The sequence below is a fragment of the Echiichthys vipera genome (assembly GCF_963691815.1).
Source record: "Echiichthys vipera genome assembly, chromosome: 16".
NCBI classification, from domain to species: Eukaryota; Metazoa; Chordata; class Actinopteri; order Perciformes; family Trachinidae; genus Echiichthys; species Echiichthys vipera.
In genome coordinates this window covers 22663154-22683456 of record NC_139841.1, presented here as the reverse complement: position 1 = coordinate 22683456, position 20303 = coordinate 22663154, and the positions used below count along the sequence as shown (strand labels likewise).

At 41.9% G+C, this 20303-nt stretch overlaps 1 protein-coding gene across 4 annotated transcripts in view; it reads left to right on the top strand.

The window, feature by feature from the left end:
• Positions 1 to 20303, top strand: part of garnl3 (GTPase activating Rap/RanGAP domain like 3) — a 67900-nt gene that overhangs the window by 23590 nt on the left and 24007 nt on the right. For all 4 annotated transcript variants that reach the window (XM_083929811.1, XM_083929809.1, XM_083929810.1 and 1 more), the window contains exons 2-6: positions 302 to 371; positions 13685 to 13759; positions 14992 to 15091; positions 17277 to 17395; positions 19313 to 19377. In XM_083929811.1, the coding sequence (XP_083785937.1) occupies positions 302 to 371; positions 13685 to 13759; positions 14992 to 15091; positions 17277 to 17395; positions 19313 to 19377 (429 nt within the window). The remainder of the gene's footprint in view (positions 1 to 301; positions 372 to 13684; positions 13760 to 14991; positions 15092 to 17276; positions 17396 to 19312; positions 19378 to 20303) is intronic.

The following is a 20303-nucleotide window of genomic DNA, read 5'->3' as shown; positions in this document are numbered from 1 at the left end:
TTCAATCAGGACCAACGGCTCAATCAGAACTGGGGTTGGCTGCCGCTCCCAGGCCAGTCACCATGCCACCAGCAGCCCAACCATACCGACAAAGACTCAGACAGGAGGAAGGGAAAGAAAGAAACAGGGGAGAGAGGGAAAGAAGTAAAGAATGTAGGGTGAACAAAGAATCCACTAACAAGAAGACATAGTGATATTTAGATAAAAAAGCAGATACTGCAATTGCTACAGTTTATGTATGTTTGTGTTGTGTGATGGAGGACCAACAGGCCCTGTGTCTGACCATGTATTTGTGTTGCAGCTCTGCCTCGGAGGACTTGGGCTGCAGGCGTGGAGACTTCAGCAGGAAACACTATGGTTCGGTGGAGCTGGTGAGTCCCAATAACAATGCCCTCATCTGTTTGTTGCTTTCTTTGTGTCTCAACGTCAGTCTCCTCATCCTCTTTCCCCTCGTCCTCCTCGTTGATTCTTCTCCTCACGATTATCTCCCCTCCCTTCCTGCCTCTCTTTCTCTGTCTCTCTCTCTCTTTTCTCTCTCTCTCTCTCTGTTATTGCCTTCCCTTATTTTCTGTTGGCATGGAGGGACAGAAGGGAACTGATGAGTCATGATGTACTGGGTGTGGTCCAGCGATGTGCTTTGCCAGCGTGGATCACAATGGGTGCTCCACTCACAGTGATGCAGGACTCTGCTGCCTGCTCAGCCTCCAAAGTTAATTTGTTTGTTTTGATGCTGTTGTTATAAAGCTGCAGCACAGTGTGTGTGTCTTTGTGGTTGATTACCAAGCTGTTGAGTCATTGTTGTTTTGGGGGAGTGTGTGTGTGTGTGAGTCTAGTCTGTGCATCCCGATAGCCCAGAGGGACAGGAAGTCCTAGGGTTTCACACTGCAATCGTACTTCCTACCAGAGACATATTGTGGGTTTGTCCATGAGTGCCGCGCTCCACGTGTGCGACAGATTAGTGTTGAGGAGAAACCACATGCTGCCAATCAGCACTAGCAGACTGACACTGCACACGATGCTGCTGTGTGTGGGACTGCGTATGTGAGAAAAGAGAAAGAGAGAGAGCCGTATCCAAACACTATGTTGAGTGTGAGCCAGGATGAGTTCACTGATAGCCTCTGTACTCATCAAAGTGTGCCCCTCACACATTAGTGAGTGACACCTGTTCCTCTTCCTCCACACATGTGCTGTGTGACTTCTTCATCTGTGTCACCTCAGCTCCATTTAGAATAGGGATGTCAGTATTAACAATTGTGAATCAGGATAGATACATATTTTAGTGTCCAGAAGGAGTCTGTTTTTAAGATGTGACTCTTCCTAAGTGATAACAGGCTGTATGGTATGGTATGTTTTAGAGATGCACCGATCTGATACCCGGATCGGATATTGGCTCCGATATTGACTGAATGAGCTGGATGAATGAGGCCGATCCAGCATTCCGATCCAGTAATTTCTTTATTTATTACAATTATAGCGATCTAGTCACTTCAGTTCTATGTTTGCAACACTGGTTAAGGTTTTCTATTACATTTTGAAATATCTGTTTGCAGCGCACTTTACATGGAAGTATTATTTATTTATTTTTGCAGCTAATGTACATTTTGTTATTTGTTAATAAATAATATCAAGTACATTTATATCTGTGTTAATGTGTTACCTTTTTTTTAACAAGGCTAAATGTTTATGTCAAGCCTGATGCCTTCACTCACATCGAAAGGTATACGCTTGATTCATTCAGCAGTAGTATCGGATCGGTATCGGGTATCGGGTATCGGGTATCGGCCGATATGCTCAGCCCAGGTATTGGTATCATATTGGATCGGAAAAAACTGGATCGGTGCATCTTTATGTTTGACAGAAGAGTAAGTGGATAACAGAAAATGAATAGCAAGGCTTGATAGACCCAGGTTGATCTTCAGAAATAACTTCAGAGATGATTAGCACATGACGCCAAGCTTAGCTTGGTTTTAAAAGTTAGCTTTGGTCCTTGTCCTGCAGTGAAATTAAAGGGATACTTTACCGATGTTAGTCCAGGTCTGTGTCATGGCAATGTTGGCATTGTGTTCAGAGGAACGGTGTTTGGCCTGTCTCTCAGTGGTGGAAGTTCCTGAGCAGCGTAGGTATGCCGAAATCTGCAGAATGACGCGGAACACAGACCTTGATTTCGATGGGTAAAACATCTCTTTATGTCCCTTTTTTTCTGATGGAATGAGAAATATAAGTGTGTGTGTGTGTGTGTGTGTGTGTGTGTGTGTGTGTGTGTGTGTGTGTGTGTGTGTGTGTGTGTGTGTGTGTGTGTGTGTGTGTGTGTGTGTGTGTGTGTGTGTGTGTGTGTGTGTGTGTGTGTGTGTGTGTGTGTGTGTGTGTGTGTGTGTGTGTGTGTGTGTGTGTGTGTGTGTGTGTGTGTGTGTGTGTGTGTGTGTGTGTGTGTGTGTGTGTGTGTGTGTGTGTGTGTGTGTGTGAGAACATACAAGGGGGAAGTGTGTTTGTCAGCTCTGGCTCTCACACTGTTTAAGGCTGTGTGTCTCCAGGGGAGGTTTGTGCAAAGGTCGGGAAAGAATCCGTGGAAATTCAGGTGCTGACGCCTTTTTGCCAACAAACGGCTCCTTGTGTTGAGTATTAAATCTGTGTCCTCACATCTGTGTGTCCAATGTGAAGTGGGCAACATATAAGCAACTGACATTTCCATAAAAATCATAAAGGTAATAAAATCAGCAAAGTGCGATCATTTAAATCTGCGTTTCTGATATCGTATAAGTGCTCGCAGGGTTAAGCTTTACTGTAATGTACAGTAGTCTTCATTGTCTTTAAAGTGGAATTAATAAGGTATTTTTGTTTTAATTACATATTTTGAGAGAGGACCTAATCCATACCTCTCTTCTCAGCCTAATTCACTTACCTTTACTGTTACTGAATGCTACACTTAGAGTACCTGTTAGCAAAAGTTCTATTTTCAATGAAAGCATCTCCCTTTCGATGTTCAGATGACACCTTAAACCAGCGCCATGGGCAGGATTTTAAAACTCTATTCCCCAACACAACCCTCCAAAGAAAAGTTTGACTACCTACTGCAAAAAGTAAATACATTTGGTTAAATGAATTAAAGTGGTTTGGTTAAATGTTTGAAAGCCTTCTCCACACTACCCAGATCTAATCCTGGTGGAGAAATATTAAGTCACATAATCATATTTTAACGGAATACTTTCTGTTTAGAGAATTTGACAAATGGAAAGATTGTTTTTAAAATTCACCATTCAATAATAATAGCAAAAATAAACTTTACTGATTGCACTTTACAATGAGAACAGATCAAAATTAAAGCACAGATGTTAAAATGAATGAAGTACATGGTGGTAAGTGCATTTGAGAAGAAACCTAAAAGAAGACACTGCCTCAGACAGCGCTACTTCCTCGGGCGTACATAACTTATAATTTATGTAAAACAAAAAAGAATATGCAATAAATATATGTTAAATATTGCATAATACATTAACTAAGTTACATTAAACATCCTAGTGTTTATCTACTTGTGTCTCCTGTTGACTGTAGATCACCTTCATGCAAGTTTGATCTAAAAATTAGTGTTACATCCCAAATTTGTCTCCACATGTTGCATGAACAATATAAGTTATATTTTTAAAGGCCAACAAACTATTTTGGTAACGTTAACAATATCCGTTAAGGTAAAAGTGCCTTTTCTTGCCTTACGGTAAAGTAAAGTTCCAGCACCTGCAGTATAAACCTCATTATTCCTTCTACAACTCACTCCACCATGTGTTGTCTTTTCGAGACACGACACTGACTCAAGTGTATTCCAGTGCTTTGTAGAACATGTTTTCAGATGTCTCAACACAAGTGGGAGACAGTTTTCAAAGCAGGGTCCCCCCTAATAAGAGAGACCAGCGTAAGCAGAGCCATGACTCTCCCTGTGTGTTTGTTTTATTTTCGGCATCTCTGTAGCAGCGGTCGCGGTTGACAATAAGAGCAGGTAGCCTGCCTCCACAGACACCGTCGTGGCGGTATGATTCACTCTGGTCCACACACACACACACACACACACACACACACACACACACACACACACACACACACACACACACACACACACACACACAGGATACATTTCAGCATTCCTATGAAGAGTTTGAGGGAGAAATTTGGTTCCAAGTGTGTTTAATGAATCGATTCTCTGATTCTAATTGGTCTTCACGTGAATGATCCGATATCAATTCATAAAAAGAAAAATCAATCTTTTGCCGGTATCATATGAAACAAGAAGACCTAAGGAATCCATTGGTACCATGTCATGGTAGCTCGTCAGGGAGGGGGCTAAATAACGCTCCAAAGTTAGACTAAATGTTTCAGAGGGAAAAACCGCCGTGGCCATTTTCAAAAGGGGCCCCTTGACTTCTGACCTCAAGATATCTGAATGTAAATGTCAGTTGTCACAAATGCAAAGTACAGCTGACACTGATGGGAATGCCATTAGTTTAGCCTAAACCAAAGTATAAGACGGACAGAGATTTTGACTTGATGAGGCTAGGGGGTTGATGTTTTTACAATTAGGTGCCATGTGTGTTTAGTACACAGTGTGTGCTAAATTTCATGGCAATCCATTGAATAGTTGTCAACATATTTCAGGCTGGAACAAAGTGGTGGAGTGACCGACCGAACGACAGACTGACTGCCAGCTTTAGAGCTCTTAGCAATGGATAAAATACATCCTGATCCAGAGACATGGAGGTAATACACTGCACTCGTCAGGAGCTCAGTGCGTGGTGGAATATTCATGTACCTACTGGTTCGCTACACAAGAAGATATTGAAACATAGGAGTTTGTTGGCTTAGTTATCCTGAATCAGGATATAACAAGTGCGGAGAATCAGTGGTGTCTGTGTGTGTGTGTGCACAATGATTGCCCATGGCAAATGCATTCTCACTTACTATAAATACTGTGTTTGGTTAAGGTGTAGTACGGCGCCTGTGTAGAGCGTGCAGGAGGCAGGCGTCTTCGTGTTAAACACCTTTCTTTACCCTGGGATGTTTGTTGTCCTCCGGTATGCCCACTTGCTCGCTGTGAATTCATTGGATAATAACCTGCTCTATTAACACATGGGCTCAAGTCGGACATTGCACAGGCGTTGTACTCAGGAGCTGGCAGGGTAAAGTCCGTTTGATGTCTCATCCAAATGATTTGGACGTTTGTGTTCTCACATACGGCCTTCCCAGGTAAAGACCAGGCAAGTTCAGAGTTGCAGTGCATGTGTAAAACGGACTTACGGTTCCAGTGTGCAGACACACACACACACACACACACACACCCACCCACCCACACACACACACTCTTCAAACAGTCATCCACACAAATGAGCAAACAACTACTCCATGATGGCATCTACGTTCATGGATGGAGACAAACACGGCGTACACAAAGGAAACTCCCACCCGTGTCTTGTCACTTCATTCACTGACAGCTCAAAGGTTCACTTTTAAAAGCTTAATTGTGCGTTGCGTGTTTAAGCTCAAACACTTTCTATCCTGACACAACAGCTTGGATAGCGTGGCGGTGTTTTTTTTTTCCACTGGTAAATTAAATTGTCTTCATTTGAGTCCCACAGACGAAGGCGGCGAGGGAAAGGCGAGAGGTGGGCGCTAACTGTCTCAGAATCTGTGTGTGTGTGTGTGCGTGTGCGTGTGTGTGTGTGTGTGTGTGTGTGTGTGTGTGTGTGTGTGTGTGTGTGTGTGTGTGTGTGTGTGTGTGTGTGTGTGTGTGTGTGTGTGTGTGTGTGTGTGTGTGTGTGTGTGTGTGTGTGTGTGTGTGTGTGTGTGTGTGTGTGTGTGTCACAAAGGGTTAGCTGTCAGTCTTACAGTGACTCTACCTAGTGAGGTGACGGCTCCACTCCCACCTGCCTACCAGTGTTACTGTCACTGCCTCCGAGGCTTTTGACTGCACTGTCACACTGAATTTGGGGTTTTTCTATGTGTGACTGCGTCAAACTCTGCTTACGGAGGAGGTCATGGTGGATGGTTGGGTCAAACACACTGCCGACTTTCACCCAGGAGATCACAGCTTGTGTCCCATGTGAAATAGAAACTTGTGTAGTTGAGATGAGGCGGTGGGTGCCCAACCACTGTATGCATGGTATGTATGGTCCCTAGTTCTTACTTTATTTTGTCACATAGACATTAAGGAGCTCAAAATTAATGTCCAGATGTGTGGACAAAATTCTGAACAAGAAAACACACTCTTCATGAGTGATAACTAGAGCCACGGAGGTTTACTCTTTACCTTGGTAGTAACCGTGGATGGTGCTCACTAGGAACACACACTTGCAAACTTAAGTGCAAAAGCTGCAGAGAATGAATGTTGTTGTTCTGTTTATAGTCTGTGAAGCTGATGATCACAGGGTTTCTGAGGGTTTTCTCGTATTGGTATCTATATTTGAAAGTAGTGAAGTCTTTTAATGAAGCTGCAGGGGCCTGTTGCAACTTATATCTGGAACCAGTGGTTGTCTTGGTTTGTTTTCTTCTATTTTTCCTTTTTATGACACTTTCTATCTCTGTTAGAAATTGTCCTGTTGTCAGCTACCCTTGCAAACTCTATCCAAGTTTCTAAATATAAAGTGATGCATGTAAGATTCTTTCAAAATAATTTGCATCCTTGAATATAATTGTAGTTTTAAAGTCATGCATTATCTCCACCCTTTGGTCTACACCATTAGGTCCAACTTGAAAAAAACTTTGTGGCTGCTTATCCAAACATCCAAAGATGGAGCTCTCTCTGTTTCTCCCTCTTGTCTCTCCATCTGTCCCTCCTCTTCCCATTTTCTCCGAAACATAACGTATAGTCTATTAAAGCAGCTGATGCATGGTGCTCTGTGATCCCAGGCTTCACTGCAGCATCTGCCTGCTCTTGAGGGCCCTTAAAGCTGCTGCACCTCACTAGCGTGACTCCTGGGGTGGGTGGGTGGCCCAGTGCCTTCAGTCCTAGTCATCAGATTAGATCGCGAGTGTTGTTGTCGTCTGAACAGGTAGATTATTGATGCGGTGCTTGTGTCAGCGTTAATGCTAAATAGCTGCAGTCATTTGCCACTAAAGACGTTTGTCTTTGATTTACAATTTTCACTGCTTATTTTCTCCTTCACAGGTAGTTGGTTGTTATTTCATGTCTATAGCAACATCATGCATTATACATTATTATTAGCATTGCAAGCGTCGAATTCACTAGAGGGCTTTTCCCATGCATTAAGTGCTATGATGACTTTATCTGAGCTCCTAGAAGTAACATGAAAACATTGATCCTAATGGTTATATTGTATGTTACTAGACTGAATTCATTCTCAAAAAGATAAGTCTTTTCATATTCTATATCTGTCTCAATAAAAAAAAAAAAAGACTCAAACCAACAATAACATGATAGAGCTAACAAAAATGGTCTGAGATAGCTTCTGTGCCAAACAGACTGTTGTCAGACTTCTGTGGAACAGATGAATCAGGCTTTGACTACACAGTTAATAATTGTTAGTCGGCTCAGTTCATTGTCCACTCAATCACGTCACAACTGTGTTGACACTTGAACAGTCATTTTGGGACGGATAGACGGAAGAATGGGAGAAAAATAAAGGCCGATAGCATTTTGTATTTATCCACCGCACCCAGTGATTTCAGATTGCCACATTTCACTTCCTTCTCTCGTGTTTTTACTCGCTCTGAGTCATTGGATGGCCACTGAGATGGTTACGTCCACAGCTATCATACTCTGCTTTCTTTCATTGCTCTCTTTAATGATTACTCTCCACCCTCTTATGTATGACCTTAAACAGCTACACAAAGACACACATACATTCACTTTCTGTCTGGCTTCACTGTGTCCTTACAGGCGCTAAGTGAAGCCCCGCCCTCCTTAGTTACCAACGCTTCCCAACGTTTACCACTCTGAATTCACTTTTCATTCATTCATTTTGAAAACATTCAGTCTTCATTTTCATATCGATGGAAGTCCACTAGTATCAATTTAGGCTCATTTTAGAGCTGAGGGGAGAACATTTCTCTTAGCTCCTCTTATCAGTAAAGTTGCTGTCAGCTTCCTAGCTTATTTTAAAAGACAGAGTGAAGAACAGAGATCACGCGAGCGAGCGGAGGCACAGTGCACAGCTGTGAAAGAGACAAGTAAAAGGTTATTTTCTGATTGTTTCATGGTGGTTATGTTCTAAAGCCCAAGTAAAGACCCACCATGCACTCAACAGATGATTTACCGTGGGGACCAACACTCTTAGTTTTTATTTTTATTATTATTTTCTTTTCTTTTATTGTTCTTTATTTCATTCATTACACCCAACATGCAGCAGGAAATGTCGCAGTGAGACAAAATGTTCGGATAAAACAGGTAGACACACTGAACCGCAGGCTGCAGAGTGTGTTTACCTGCAACCACCAGCAGCCCTTGGGCCTGACCAATCAACTTGCTCTTTCATACGTCAGCGGACTAATTTGCCTAATCTTCAAGGGTCTTGAGACTGCGGAGGAAAAGCAGATAACAGTGGGACGAATTAACCTTTTAGCTCCTTGAAAAGTTCTTCCCGGGATTAAAAGTCCCGGGAACTTTGGGTGGAAACGCAGCTCAACCCATTCCTTACATTTTGCTCTTGTTTTTTTGAATAGGTTAAAAAAAACAGAAAAAACAAAATTCCAAATGCTTGACAGGACTGCCGATGCCACGTTAGTCGTCTAGTCGTCAAGGAAGTAAAGCAGGAAAAAAGATCAGAAAACGCTTTCTAGATTTCTCTGGATACTTTCTTTATTCATTCCCTCTCATTTTCTGCCTCCTCTCTTCTTCTTCTTCTTCTTTTCTACCTCTATTCACCCCCCCCCCCTAATTTTCTCTCAACCCTCCCTTACATCTTCTCTCTGACTGTGCACCTGCCTCCCTGCATCCTCCCCCCTGCTTACTACTTCCCTTCTCTCCTCATCCTCTGCTCACTTCCTCTCCCCCTCAGCTGTCTACGCCTCTGTGTTTCCTGCCTTCCTGGAGGATTGTGTGAGTGTGCATGAACAGGCTCGCTGATGAGATCAATTATCTATCAGCAGTCACAAAAGTATTGATTTAATAGCCCCACACACACTCATACACACACACACATTGTGTCTCTTTCTGTGCTGCAGTGCTCCTTTGTCCCGTGGGCCTTGGGGAAATCAAAAGGCTCCCAGAGTACGCCGTGAGCTCGCTTCTGTTTGTGAAATGTTCAAGTCAGGCTCTAAAATGAGAGCTGTTTAAGTGTGTGTATAAGAGAGAGAGGGTCTGTGTGTGTGTCGATGTGTGTGTGTGTGTGTGTGTGTGTGTGTGCATGCATCTCTTCTGCGTCTATAAAGCTGGAAAGCCTCGTCCCTCTCCCATGGGATTACGCATCATGGAGACTTCTATTATTCTTTAATCATTTGGCTTTTTGTTGTCATTACACATCGTTCTTTTCCTCTCTTCCCCGGCGACCTCATCCTTCATCCTGTCCCCCTCTCTCTCTATATGTTTGATGCTGTCGTTCTCTTTTTTCTCTCTGCCCTACCCCTCTACAGTTGCTCCCTGGCAGTGCAGAGGTGTTTTATGGGTTGTTTGCTAAAGCGTAGGAGCATAACGGGCTGCCCCTTTGTCCCTGTTTCCTCTTCCCTGCCACCCCTCAGCCCACGGGGGAGAAACGCGGGAGTGCAGCTTTTTCTTTCTTTGCCACTCTTCTGTTGCATGATTTAAAAGCAGTGGCTGTGTGATGCATGCATGTGTTGTGTGCAAGCCTAGACACACACACACACACACACACATACAGACTCCCGAGAGCACTTAACGGCTCCTTTCTCCTGCTATTTTTCATTCTTTCATCCAAAATCAGCAAGAAAGCCTATTCACACACAGCAGCACAAACACTTACCTAAACCAACATTTAATACAGAATGTCACATATTATTTCCTGTTTGACACACACACACACACACACACACACACACACACACACACACACACACACACACACACACATACACTATGAAGGCGGTGTATTGCTCTGTCTGTATGCTGTATTGGTTTCCCCTCTATTATCCTGCGATTGGATTGCAGGAGGCGAAAGAAATTGAGGGAGATAGAGGCCTGTATAGCTTCGCCATTTACTTTCCATTTTTCCGCAGATCTTAACGGAAAGCTCTTTTACTCACACATTAACACTGCCACGATTCTCCGCACCAGGAAGGAAATTCAGAAATGTGTTTGTTTTCAGGCTTATTAATAAGCATATGAAAGGAGAGAAGGCAGTATTTCCTGTAGCCTCTTTGAAGACACAGCCAGTTATTACACAGAAACCTCTGTCGTTTATCAGAGCTTCACACCTGCAGTAAAAATGCTCGGGAGGATTGTATTATATCAGGATAAACCATGGGGAGAAATGCAGCCAGTGCTTTACTTGTGTGGGTGGGTCAAATCAATGGCATATTTATAGGAATGTTTTTAAGATATAAAAAAACACCTTTTAACGCTTTTCGATAGATGACATTTTGCTATAAATCAGAATTTTTGCAAGTTACACAGTATAATCATATCATCTAATAAGATTTCCCTGAGAGACGATTAATAATTGTAATGCGTTGAAACGATTAGTCGATTAATAATTAAGTCAATCGATTTATCAATGTGGCAACTATTTTAACAACCAATGAATTGTGCCAACTATTCGCTGGTTCGGGCTTTTTACTTGTGAAGATTTGCTGCATTTCTTTGTCTTATGTGATAGCAAAATAAATATATTTAGGTTTTGAACTGTTGGTCGTATAAAACAAGCCATTCGTTAAGCAAACTGTGACTTCCATTATTCACTACACTCACAGTAGACCAACCGATAAGTGGAGTTAAGAACTGGCAGATGAACTGATAATGGAAATAATCGTTATTTGCAGCGTTACCTTGTTTAGTAAGATAAAACAATATATTTTATATTTTTTTTGAGTTGGCCGTTCACAAGTGAAACATTGAAGTTTAAATATCTAAGTTAATGAATTACTCGCAGAAAGCCTGGGAGACGAGGAAGAAAGGCAGTTTGCTTTATTCACTGCATTTATTCCCTTTCTGCTCATAAATATGTGTTATTTGAAAGTAGTATAAAGTCTTGTGGGCAAGGCAAGGCAACTTTATTTGTATAGCACTTTTCATACACAAGGCAGACTCAAAGTGCTTCACAGCACAACATGTCATGAATTCAAATGCATCACAGAAAGACAAAGAGAATAAAAACACAGACAATAATAAAAACAGTGTGGACGTTAAAAGTGCAAGGATTGAGCAGAAAGCTAAAGTGAACATAAAAGTTTTCAGTCTAGTTTTAAAAGTGGTCAGAGTGGGTGAAAGTCTCACATCTTCAGGAAGTTGATTCCAGCTGTTTGTTGCATAATGACTGAAACAAGCAAGCATGAACAATAAAGTCAGCCTGACAGTTATTAATGATTTTTTTCAGAATGTAAAGCTCTTGCCTTTCAGCTTCACAGGAATGTTTTAAATGGACCCTCTCTCCCTCCTTTTCTCTCTCTCTCTCTCTCTCTTTCCACGATAAGTGCTGAGTCTCATCACTTCCCCTCGTTATTGTACCGTCTGACATGATCTGAAGAGCCGCTGCTTAGTGTTGTACAGGTTGTCTCAGCCAATCGCAATATGGTTTTAGACCCTTAGAGCAGGAAGACTTCACTTTTAACAAGTTTCATCTAAGAGTACGTTTACGTGCGCATTAGTGTCCCGGTTTTGATCACGTTCATGAGAAACCTGCTTATTTATATCCCTGCCTGCATGATCATAAGAGGATCCAGTTTTTTGATCGTCTGCCTGCAGGTGTGCCTTTGATTCCCGAACATCTTAGCCAGTCATTCCTGTGCCGACCGAGTTGATAATGAACACAGTCTGTACGGCACGTAGCTTCCCCATCTCATCGCTGGATATCAAACAATATAATAATAATAATTGTTGCTGTTTTCAGCCTCTTACATATAAAGATATCCTGCTTTTGAAAAGTTGGTTGAACAAAAGAAACATGATGATGGACCCACTGTGGGACTGAACTAACTGCAGCTTTCTATTTTTTTAGACTAAACTATTAATCAGGGCAACAGTCTGCAGATCAATCGATAATATTCCTAAGTTGCAGGCAGCCCTAGTTGTATTGTGTCTGTGTGTACTTCTTAGAGGTCAGTTACACTAAGAGGTACATTTAGCAGCTTTCCATGTGCAGTCCTTCTATCTGAGGAACTTCCTTTTCATCCTCCTCTTTCTTGAATCCTCCAGACCATTTCAGGCCATCTTGGCATTCCCCAGTGTGTCCAGAGATACACAGCCAACTGTTTTTTAATACATTTTCGTGTCAGCCAGGCAGAGACCTCTATCGGCGAGGGGAGAAAAAAATAGAGCCCGGCAGTCAAGGCGGTCAAAGAGCAGAGGGCAAAGATGCAGAGAAGAGAGACAGGAGGAGAAACTCTGTGGTCCGTTGCCTGGCAACAAAACATCGTTCAGTGTGATGGTGTTGGGGGGGTGGGTGGGGGGGGGGGGTGTATAAAAAGGAAACAGGACGTAATGGGGAATTGATCGAATGGGGTTTATTTCCTTTACAGCGACATGTTTTCACTGACTGAATGAAATATGTTAAATATAGTTTACTAAAATGTTGAATATGTTTAGGATTGTAGTGGCAGTGCACTACAATATGATTAAATGGTCTATTTTTTATTTAAGTGGTCTATTTTCTTTTTAATACATATATTTATATAATAAAAACAATATATTACAACAATATTATTATTATATGTAGGACTATATATCATTTTTATATATTTAATATATGTCTAGTAATTTTTAGTAGGTTAAGGAAGTGCATTCACATTAACACAAAGCTTATCTCAATTCTTTTAATCTAATTTATTTGTATTTTATATTATTTATATATATATATATAATATGTATTTATTTATAATATTTATAGTTTCGAAAATCCACTGTTAAAGACATTTTAAAGTTCAATAAATGCATGTTACCGAAGTCAATGTGTTAAATAATCGTGATGTCAGTACTGACCAAAAATATTGTGATTATGATTTTTGCCAGAATCAAACAGCCTTACTCCCTGCAGGAACACCCAGTGTGCGAACAGTATTTCCTGCAATGAGGAGCCATTTCTTTAAGTTGTACGTACTTACAGAGGACACATTCTGTTCTCTCTGTTCCACTATCATTAACTGTCCAGTTCACTCTCATAATGTCTGCCCTAGTAGAGAGAGGTGAGTCAGCAGGAGAGATAATTGGAGCCATAAGTAGAGGGGGGCAGATGCGAGAAAGAGAAGAAAAGAACCCGCGTAAAAAACTGTTTTTCAGGGAGTTGAAGGAATAATTTCAAAGACTTGAATAAGGATTGATGGTTGAATAAGTTTGGATACGGTGGTAACCTAAACAGGAAGAGACTGCTGAGGACAGTAGTGTGTGTAGGACTCACAATGCAGTTGTCACATGGAGGTGATGTGTCCACCATGGTTCTTCTTTTTCGTGTGTGATGATAGGCAGCTCCGATGTATTTATGACCTGCTTATTATTACTGTCTGCCGCAACTCATGGTTTGTCACAGGTCTAATTTTAACCATGTCTCCCTCTCTCTCTCTCTCTCTGTCTCCCTCTCAGCTAATTTCCAGTGACGCAGATGGGGCCATACAGAGGGCAGGACGCTTCAGGGTGGAGAATGGCTCGTCAGATGAGGTCTATACAGTATAATACACTTTTGTGCACACACTTCCCACCCTTCCACTCATCTCTGCTTATCAAACACACACGAGAGTTAGGTGACTTGTTACTCTCGGCAAGGATGATTCTAGTTCCTGTGTTGGGAAGTTGTTCTTCCAACTTTGGTGTGTTTACGAGCTTTAAGTTGTAATGTGGAAACAACATGTACACTAGGAGGAAGACGCGTTGCATTTTATTGCTCAGAGCAATTAAACAACACGTTGATAGGTGTATCCAGTATTTACCTAACTTGTTATCACGGTTAATGCTAATAAATAACTTTTCTAACTACTCTTAATCACTCTAGGTGGGCAGCAGCTTGAAGTTACAACCTAATACCATATTACTAATGATATGTGAGCAAAAATGAATATGCACAATGTGAATTAATAAAAAGTTTCTTACCATCAACCCAGTGTTAACTTTCGTCCGGCACATTTCTGTACAATATGATATCAACTTGGCAAGTCGTGCTCCAAAATTTTCAAAGTTGTTGTCCAGACTTCATTCACAGCAATTTTGGGAACTAGTTGGGAACTAATTTTTTCAGATTCCGACACCACATGAGTGCAGTAACATTGAGGTAACATTCATGTGTACTATCACTGACTGAAAGACACTTAACTAGTATTTTATATTGGTAAATGCACCAATATAGGTGTCTGCCCCAGTGCTTGTATTAGAAGAATTAACCTTTTTTGGAATAATGCTGGGAACTCATCTTGTCCCAGATGCCTCTGTGTACAAAAAGTCTTTCCACCACCCACCTTCTTCTCCAGCCAGATTCCTGTCTCCCCTTGCTTAAAGTCATATCACCAGATTAGAGAAGAATTTATTTTCATGGGTCTTCTGCTTAACAACCTCAGTGTGTCTTACACAGTGCTCTTTCAAAGGTTCCAGCATCTTTGTAGCTGCATTTTTTGGAAACTGACAGTGCAACAGTGTATGTCCATTGTTGTCTCCTGTCCTAATGCGATTCACTGCCTTGCTTTTGCCTCACATCGTAGTATGGATTATTTCCATCATGATAAAACAATAACTGCAAAAGAGCTACTGTAGCCGACTGTGCCCAGGCTCCGGCTGTATCTGATTTCCTGACCTGAGTATTTTAATCATTACTGCTGCATTGTGCATCCAGGGGGATGACTGCTGTGACTCAAGCTGTGATTATAATGTGGTTTTTTTTGTGTGTGTGTGTGTTACAACAGACTTTGGACTACACACCAGGAACCTGGAGGAGAACTGATGTCCATCTGGAGAATCCAGAGTACCACACCAGATGGTTCTTTAAATACTTCCTGGGAAAAGGTCAGTGTTTCTCTGCTGTGTGTTGTGTTTTTTTGTTGTAACACACTTTCACACATGGAGTAAGTGTAAGATAGAGAGAAATGCATTGGGTGGGGGTAAGCCTATGAACTGCAGAAATAAAACATCCTCTGAATTTCTTCCCCGGTGGTCCACAGGACGTTTCTTATCTTATGAAGTCAGCCTTGTCCTCACGCTGCACCGCTCTTCATTCAAGGCCAAAACGTGTTAGCATCCAGCCATATCCCCACTGAGAGTCTCAACCACACTCTAATCCCATTCACTGTCTAGAGAAGAAGCCCATAGAGAGCATACAGTCTCACCACCACCAGACAGTGCTTGCCACCAACAGATAACGCAATTAAGATCGAAGCGCTGGCTTCTGAAATGAAGCCAGGCTTGCAGGAGCCATTCACAAGAGTGGCCTCTGATTGTTAAAAATGAAAGAAATAGTCACCTGCTCCCTCACCTTTCTGACCCTCACCATCACTAACAACTTGCCTGTTCTCGGTCTCGTTGTGTATGCGGCACAGGAACTTGTGCAACAAAAGATCATTTTTCGTGTTTCATCCCCGTGACTCGAATCCGGAGGAATGCCTTCATCTTAAAAGGTTGAGATAAAAGACAGAGCACGAGATGGATGGGGATAATTGTGTAATGGAAAGTTGAGCAGCAAGCAAATGCTTTTTCTCCTCTATAGCCACGGTCTAATCATGGTACGGGCATGGGCACTTTTAAAATGAGCCATGTCTCCAGAAGGTTGGCTCGACCCGTTTGGACTGCAGCCGAGCCATCTGTTTCTCACAGCCTGAGCAGATCTGCCTGCGTCGTACAACACAACACAGTATGAACTCTAAGCCAATTATTCTAACACGAGCACTTCCTGTCTAATGAAGCATCCAACACACGTAGTTTCAATTTCTTGATGATTAGGTGAAGAATTGCAAAACAGTGTGACCTTATTTGTTTTGTTGTCTTGCATTAGGTTTGAAGACATTTCCTGATTAATGCAGTGCTCTTTCTTTTCACACAAAGCCAAGCTCAAGCTGTCTTAACTAATAAGTATACATTTTGCAACCTAACCTTGCAAAAAGTCGTTGCTCACCTGAAGCAAAAAAACATGATTGTTGGAGAATAAAGAGAGCTAAAAGCCAAATAGGGAAATCAAATAAAATTGTGGAATAAAGAAAACATTAGAGGAGGACAAAGAAGAGGACTACAATGCAGGCAGAGATCCTGCAGCTAATTGGGTTTAGAGGTCTGCTCTGCATTGTTTCTGGAGATGTTACCTTGTCAACCGAAGAAGCAGAGGCATGAATGCGTGCCTCTGTGGAGATCTTTGTCTGCACCCATGTCACACACAGAGATAACTGGCGATGGGCGGCGTGGGGGTTGGAGGGGGATGAATACGCAGGGAGGAGGATCCAAACGCAGATAAAGATGGGCCGAGACAGCCAGGGGATAATAGGGAGTGTTGAATACCTAAATGTTTTGGTGATAGAGGGAACGAGAAAAAATATTCTACCAAAACAAATTGAACTAAAACATCAGTTTTCCAGTCACTCTTTGTGTCTGTATATACACTCTTATACACCACTTTATTAGGCATATCTGGTGCTTAATAAAGTGTCAGTGTGGTCTTCTGCTGCTGTTACCTATCTGTTAGAAAGTAGGTTGTGTTGTGCGTTCACAGATGCTCTCCTGCATTCCTCTGTTGGAGCCAGTGGATCTTTGTTACTGTTGCCTTTCTATCAGCTTGAACCAGTCCGGCCATTCTCATCTGACTATTTGCATCAACAAGGCATTTGCGCCCTCAGAACTGCCACTTTATATTATATATTATAATAAAATATTATATTTTCTCTTTTTCTGACCATTCTCTGTAAACCCTAGAGATGGTTGTGCGTGAAAATCCCAGTAGATCAGCAGCTTCTGAAATACTCACACCAGCCCGTCTGGCACCAACAACTATGCCACCTTCAAAGTCACTTAAATCACCTTTTTTCCCGTTCTGATGCTCGGTTTGAAGTGCAGCAGATCGTCTTGACCATGTCTACATGCCTAAATGCATGTGGTTGCTGCCATGTGATTGGCTGCTTAGAAATTTGCGTTAACGAGCAGGTGGACAGGTGCACCTAATAAAGTGGCCGGTGAGTGTATAACTGTATCTGTATATTGTCTCCCTCAGTCCACCAGAACTACGTGGGCACAGATGCAGAGAAGAATCCCTTCTACCTGTCAGTCGTCCTCTCAGACCAGAACAACCAGCGGGTTCCTCAGTACAGAGCCATCCTCTGGAGAAAGACGGTGAGTTACCATCTGCACACCTCACAGCAGCAGTAACAGGTACTCATATCCTTGACATAAATCCCAATGCAACAATCTAAAAATACTCCAATACAAGTAATAGTCCTGAGTTTTTGACATCTAGTAGCGATGTGAAACAAGTTTTTTTTTATGAGCGGGTCCCTGTTTTGTTTATCGTGCACACATGCAAAAAGGCAGGTTAGAAGAAGACTGCTAGCCAGTAAATAATTATTATAAAATAAATGATCAATGTATGAGTTTAGCATTTTTTTTGTCAAGTTTAAATCTTTGTCAATCCACTATGCAGTAAGGCTAAGCATACTCGCAGGGAAAACTCCAGATATATCCAGTAACGTTAGCTCACGAGTGTGTGTGGCCATGACGTTGTACATTTTGGGTGTAAACTATGAAACCACACATCCTCCACAATGGTGAAAGACTGCTCATCTAATGCAATGAGGTCCATCATGTTGTTAGTAATCCCTTGAGCATTAGGAGAATGTTCTCCTTCTTAGATACAGCGGTTATGAGGGGTTTTTGCTGGTGGCGGTTTATGTCGCGGATCTTTCGACATGGTGTAACACTCTCAGACGGCCAACATTTTCTTTTGTCTGTGCAAAACACGCATGCACGCGACAACCTTTGACCTCTTATGTCATATGTCATGCCAGCATCGTGTCGTCAGTGGTTTCTTCTATGATGGCAGACAGTTAGACACCAACCGCAAAAACAACAACAACACATCGACCACTGCCATCGGTGAATGCCTTAATTGCAGATATGCTGAATGCAGTCGATACAGATGTTCTGCATCCTTAGTTTGTTTTCAAGAAAGCTCCACAGAGCACCTTTTAAATACAAGTTCAGTACTCATTTTACCTAATCTAAATGAAACCATCAGATAAATGAATTGGGGAAATCTCTCAGATAAATGTAGCAGAGTGGCTGTGATAGCACTGTGGTCACTTTAACTCTGTGTTTTCATCCAGTGTGGCACTGTTGCACTTTGTTGATTGATGATTGATGATTGTTAATTGTTGTCCCGTGTCACTCATGTTGTTGTGTATTCCATCTCTTTTAATTATTAGCTCTTTGTCATCGCGTGTGTCATTATTAATGTTTTTGCTGCTGACTGTGCTGCAAATTGCCCTCTAGGGACAATAAAGATCTCTTAACTCTGGACTTGACTTGAGTAGGAAGTACAATATTTCCCTCTGAAATGGGGTGGAGTAGAATTATAATGTAGCATAAACATGGAAATACTCTAGCAAAGTACCTTATTACTGCACTTTATGTAATTAGTTGCTTTCTAGCACCCATTGCCTCACAGGAGCTACTTCAAACAGAAGGGAAGGTCCTGAAACTGTTGAAGAATACACTTTTCATTTTCTAAGTGAGTGCACAGTTGTAGGCGGTCCTTTTTCTGTGTATGTAGATATGCGACGACTCAAAACAGCATCCTAAGGGACCACGCTACTCCCCTTTTGAGTCACAGTGTGTGTAGGTGTGTGTGTGTGTGTGAGAGATACATGTTGATTATTGTGTGTTTGTGGTGGGGTGACTCAGCTTCATGACCAAGATAGCTTGGATTTAATTTTGGCCTCCAGCCTCATCTGGAACCTGATTAGGGCGGTGCACCTGATCACATCGATTTGTCTTGTTTCTGTCAGACTCTAACTGGTACAGGAGGATGTTGTTGTTGAACAGAACAGCTTTGTTTTGGCTTGAACTGCTCTGGTATAATGTGGTCCTCTGCAATTATTCTATGACTGATTGAAGAAGATGCTGTGCACTTCTTTAGGGGGTAATGTTGAGTTTGCAGGATGTTCTATTATAAATGTGCAACAGGTGAGAGCATGTGACTCCTCAGATAAAAGAGTTTGTAATCTCCGAGCCGTGTCTTTTATGTTCTTTCAGGGCACCCTGAAAATCAGCCTCCCCTACAGCCCGACCAAAACACTATCAGTCAAGTCCATCCTAAGGTGAGAAGTGGAGCCTGGAGCGCTACAAGCACAATCCATTCACTCTGAGAATTAATATTGTTGGTTATCTCATGCTGTATACCACCATACCTGTGTATAGCCGGAACAATTGCTGCAACTCTTTAATAGGCAGCAAGATATATAATAATATTTGCTCGGTGAAGCTGTGTATTGAGGCGGGACCCCTGATAACTGCATACCCTTCTTATAATAATTATCACTTTTAACATGGTAATTAATAATCCATAACTTCCTCTTTTTTTTAACTGGGCACCATGGCACACAGCAGTTTGTCACTAATGTTTGTAATATTGTACATTTACAGGATTACACCACCAAAGGTTGTGCATATGCAATTGTGGGGTAGGAAGTATATGAAGAGCTCTTTTCCAAAATGAGATAAAAGCCAAATTTAAAAAATGAGTTTGAGCCACTTTGCTGTATACAGAACCTGTTCACTGTTTCATCAATGTTTCATGCCAAATTGCTATATTTCCTTGTTTAAAATGGTCTACAAGATGCAGTTCCTTTCCAAACCGCGACAAGCGCCAAACCTATTTTTAGCCTAAATGCGATACGTCCTCTCGACCACTCAGAATTCAGTGAACGTTCTATGCGATCCAACATGGCGGCGCTCTGAAGCGGGCAGGTTTTTTGTTTTGTCAGGGCCAGTTTGTAATTTCCAACTACTACTGTAATGGTAGGACTGTAGCTGTAAGAACTGATATCTGGTTAGCAGATGTCTCAAACGGCATACATGCGCATGCCACCGCCGGTGCCAGCATCCTCAAACCTGTCAATGACATCATCAGGCAGACTATGATAACCTTTATTCATGAATAATAAACAGAATCAATGACAGCTCCATATGGATAACAACTCCCTATTATCTCACGCGCATGACTATCTCATGACCACGCATTAAC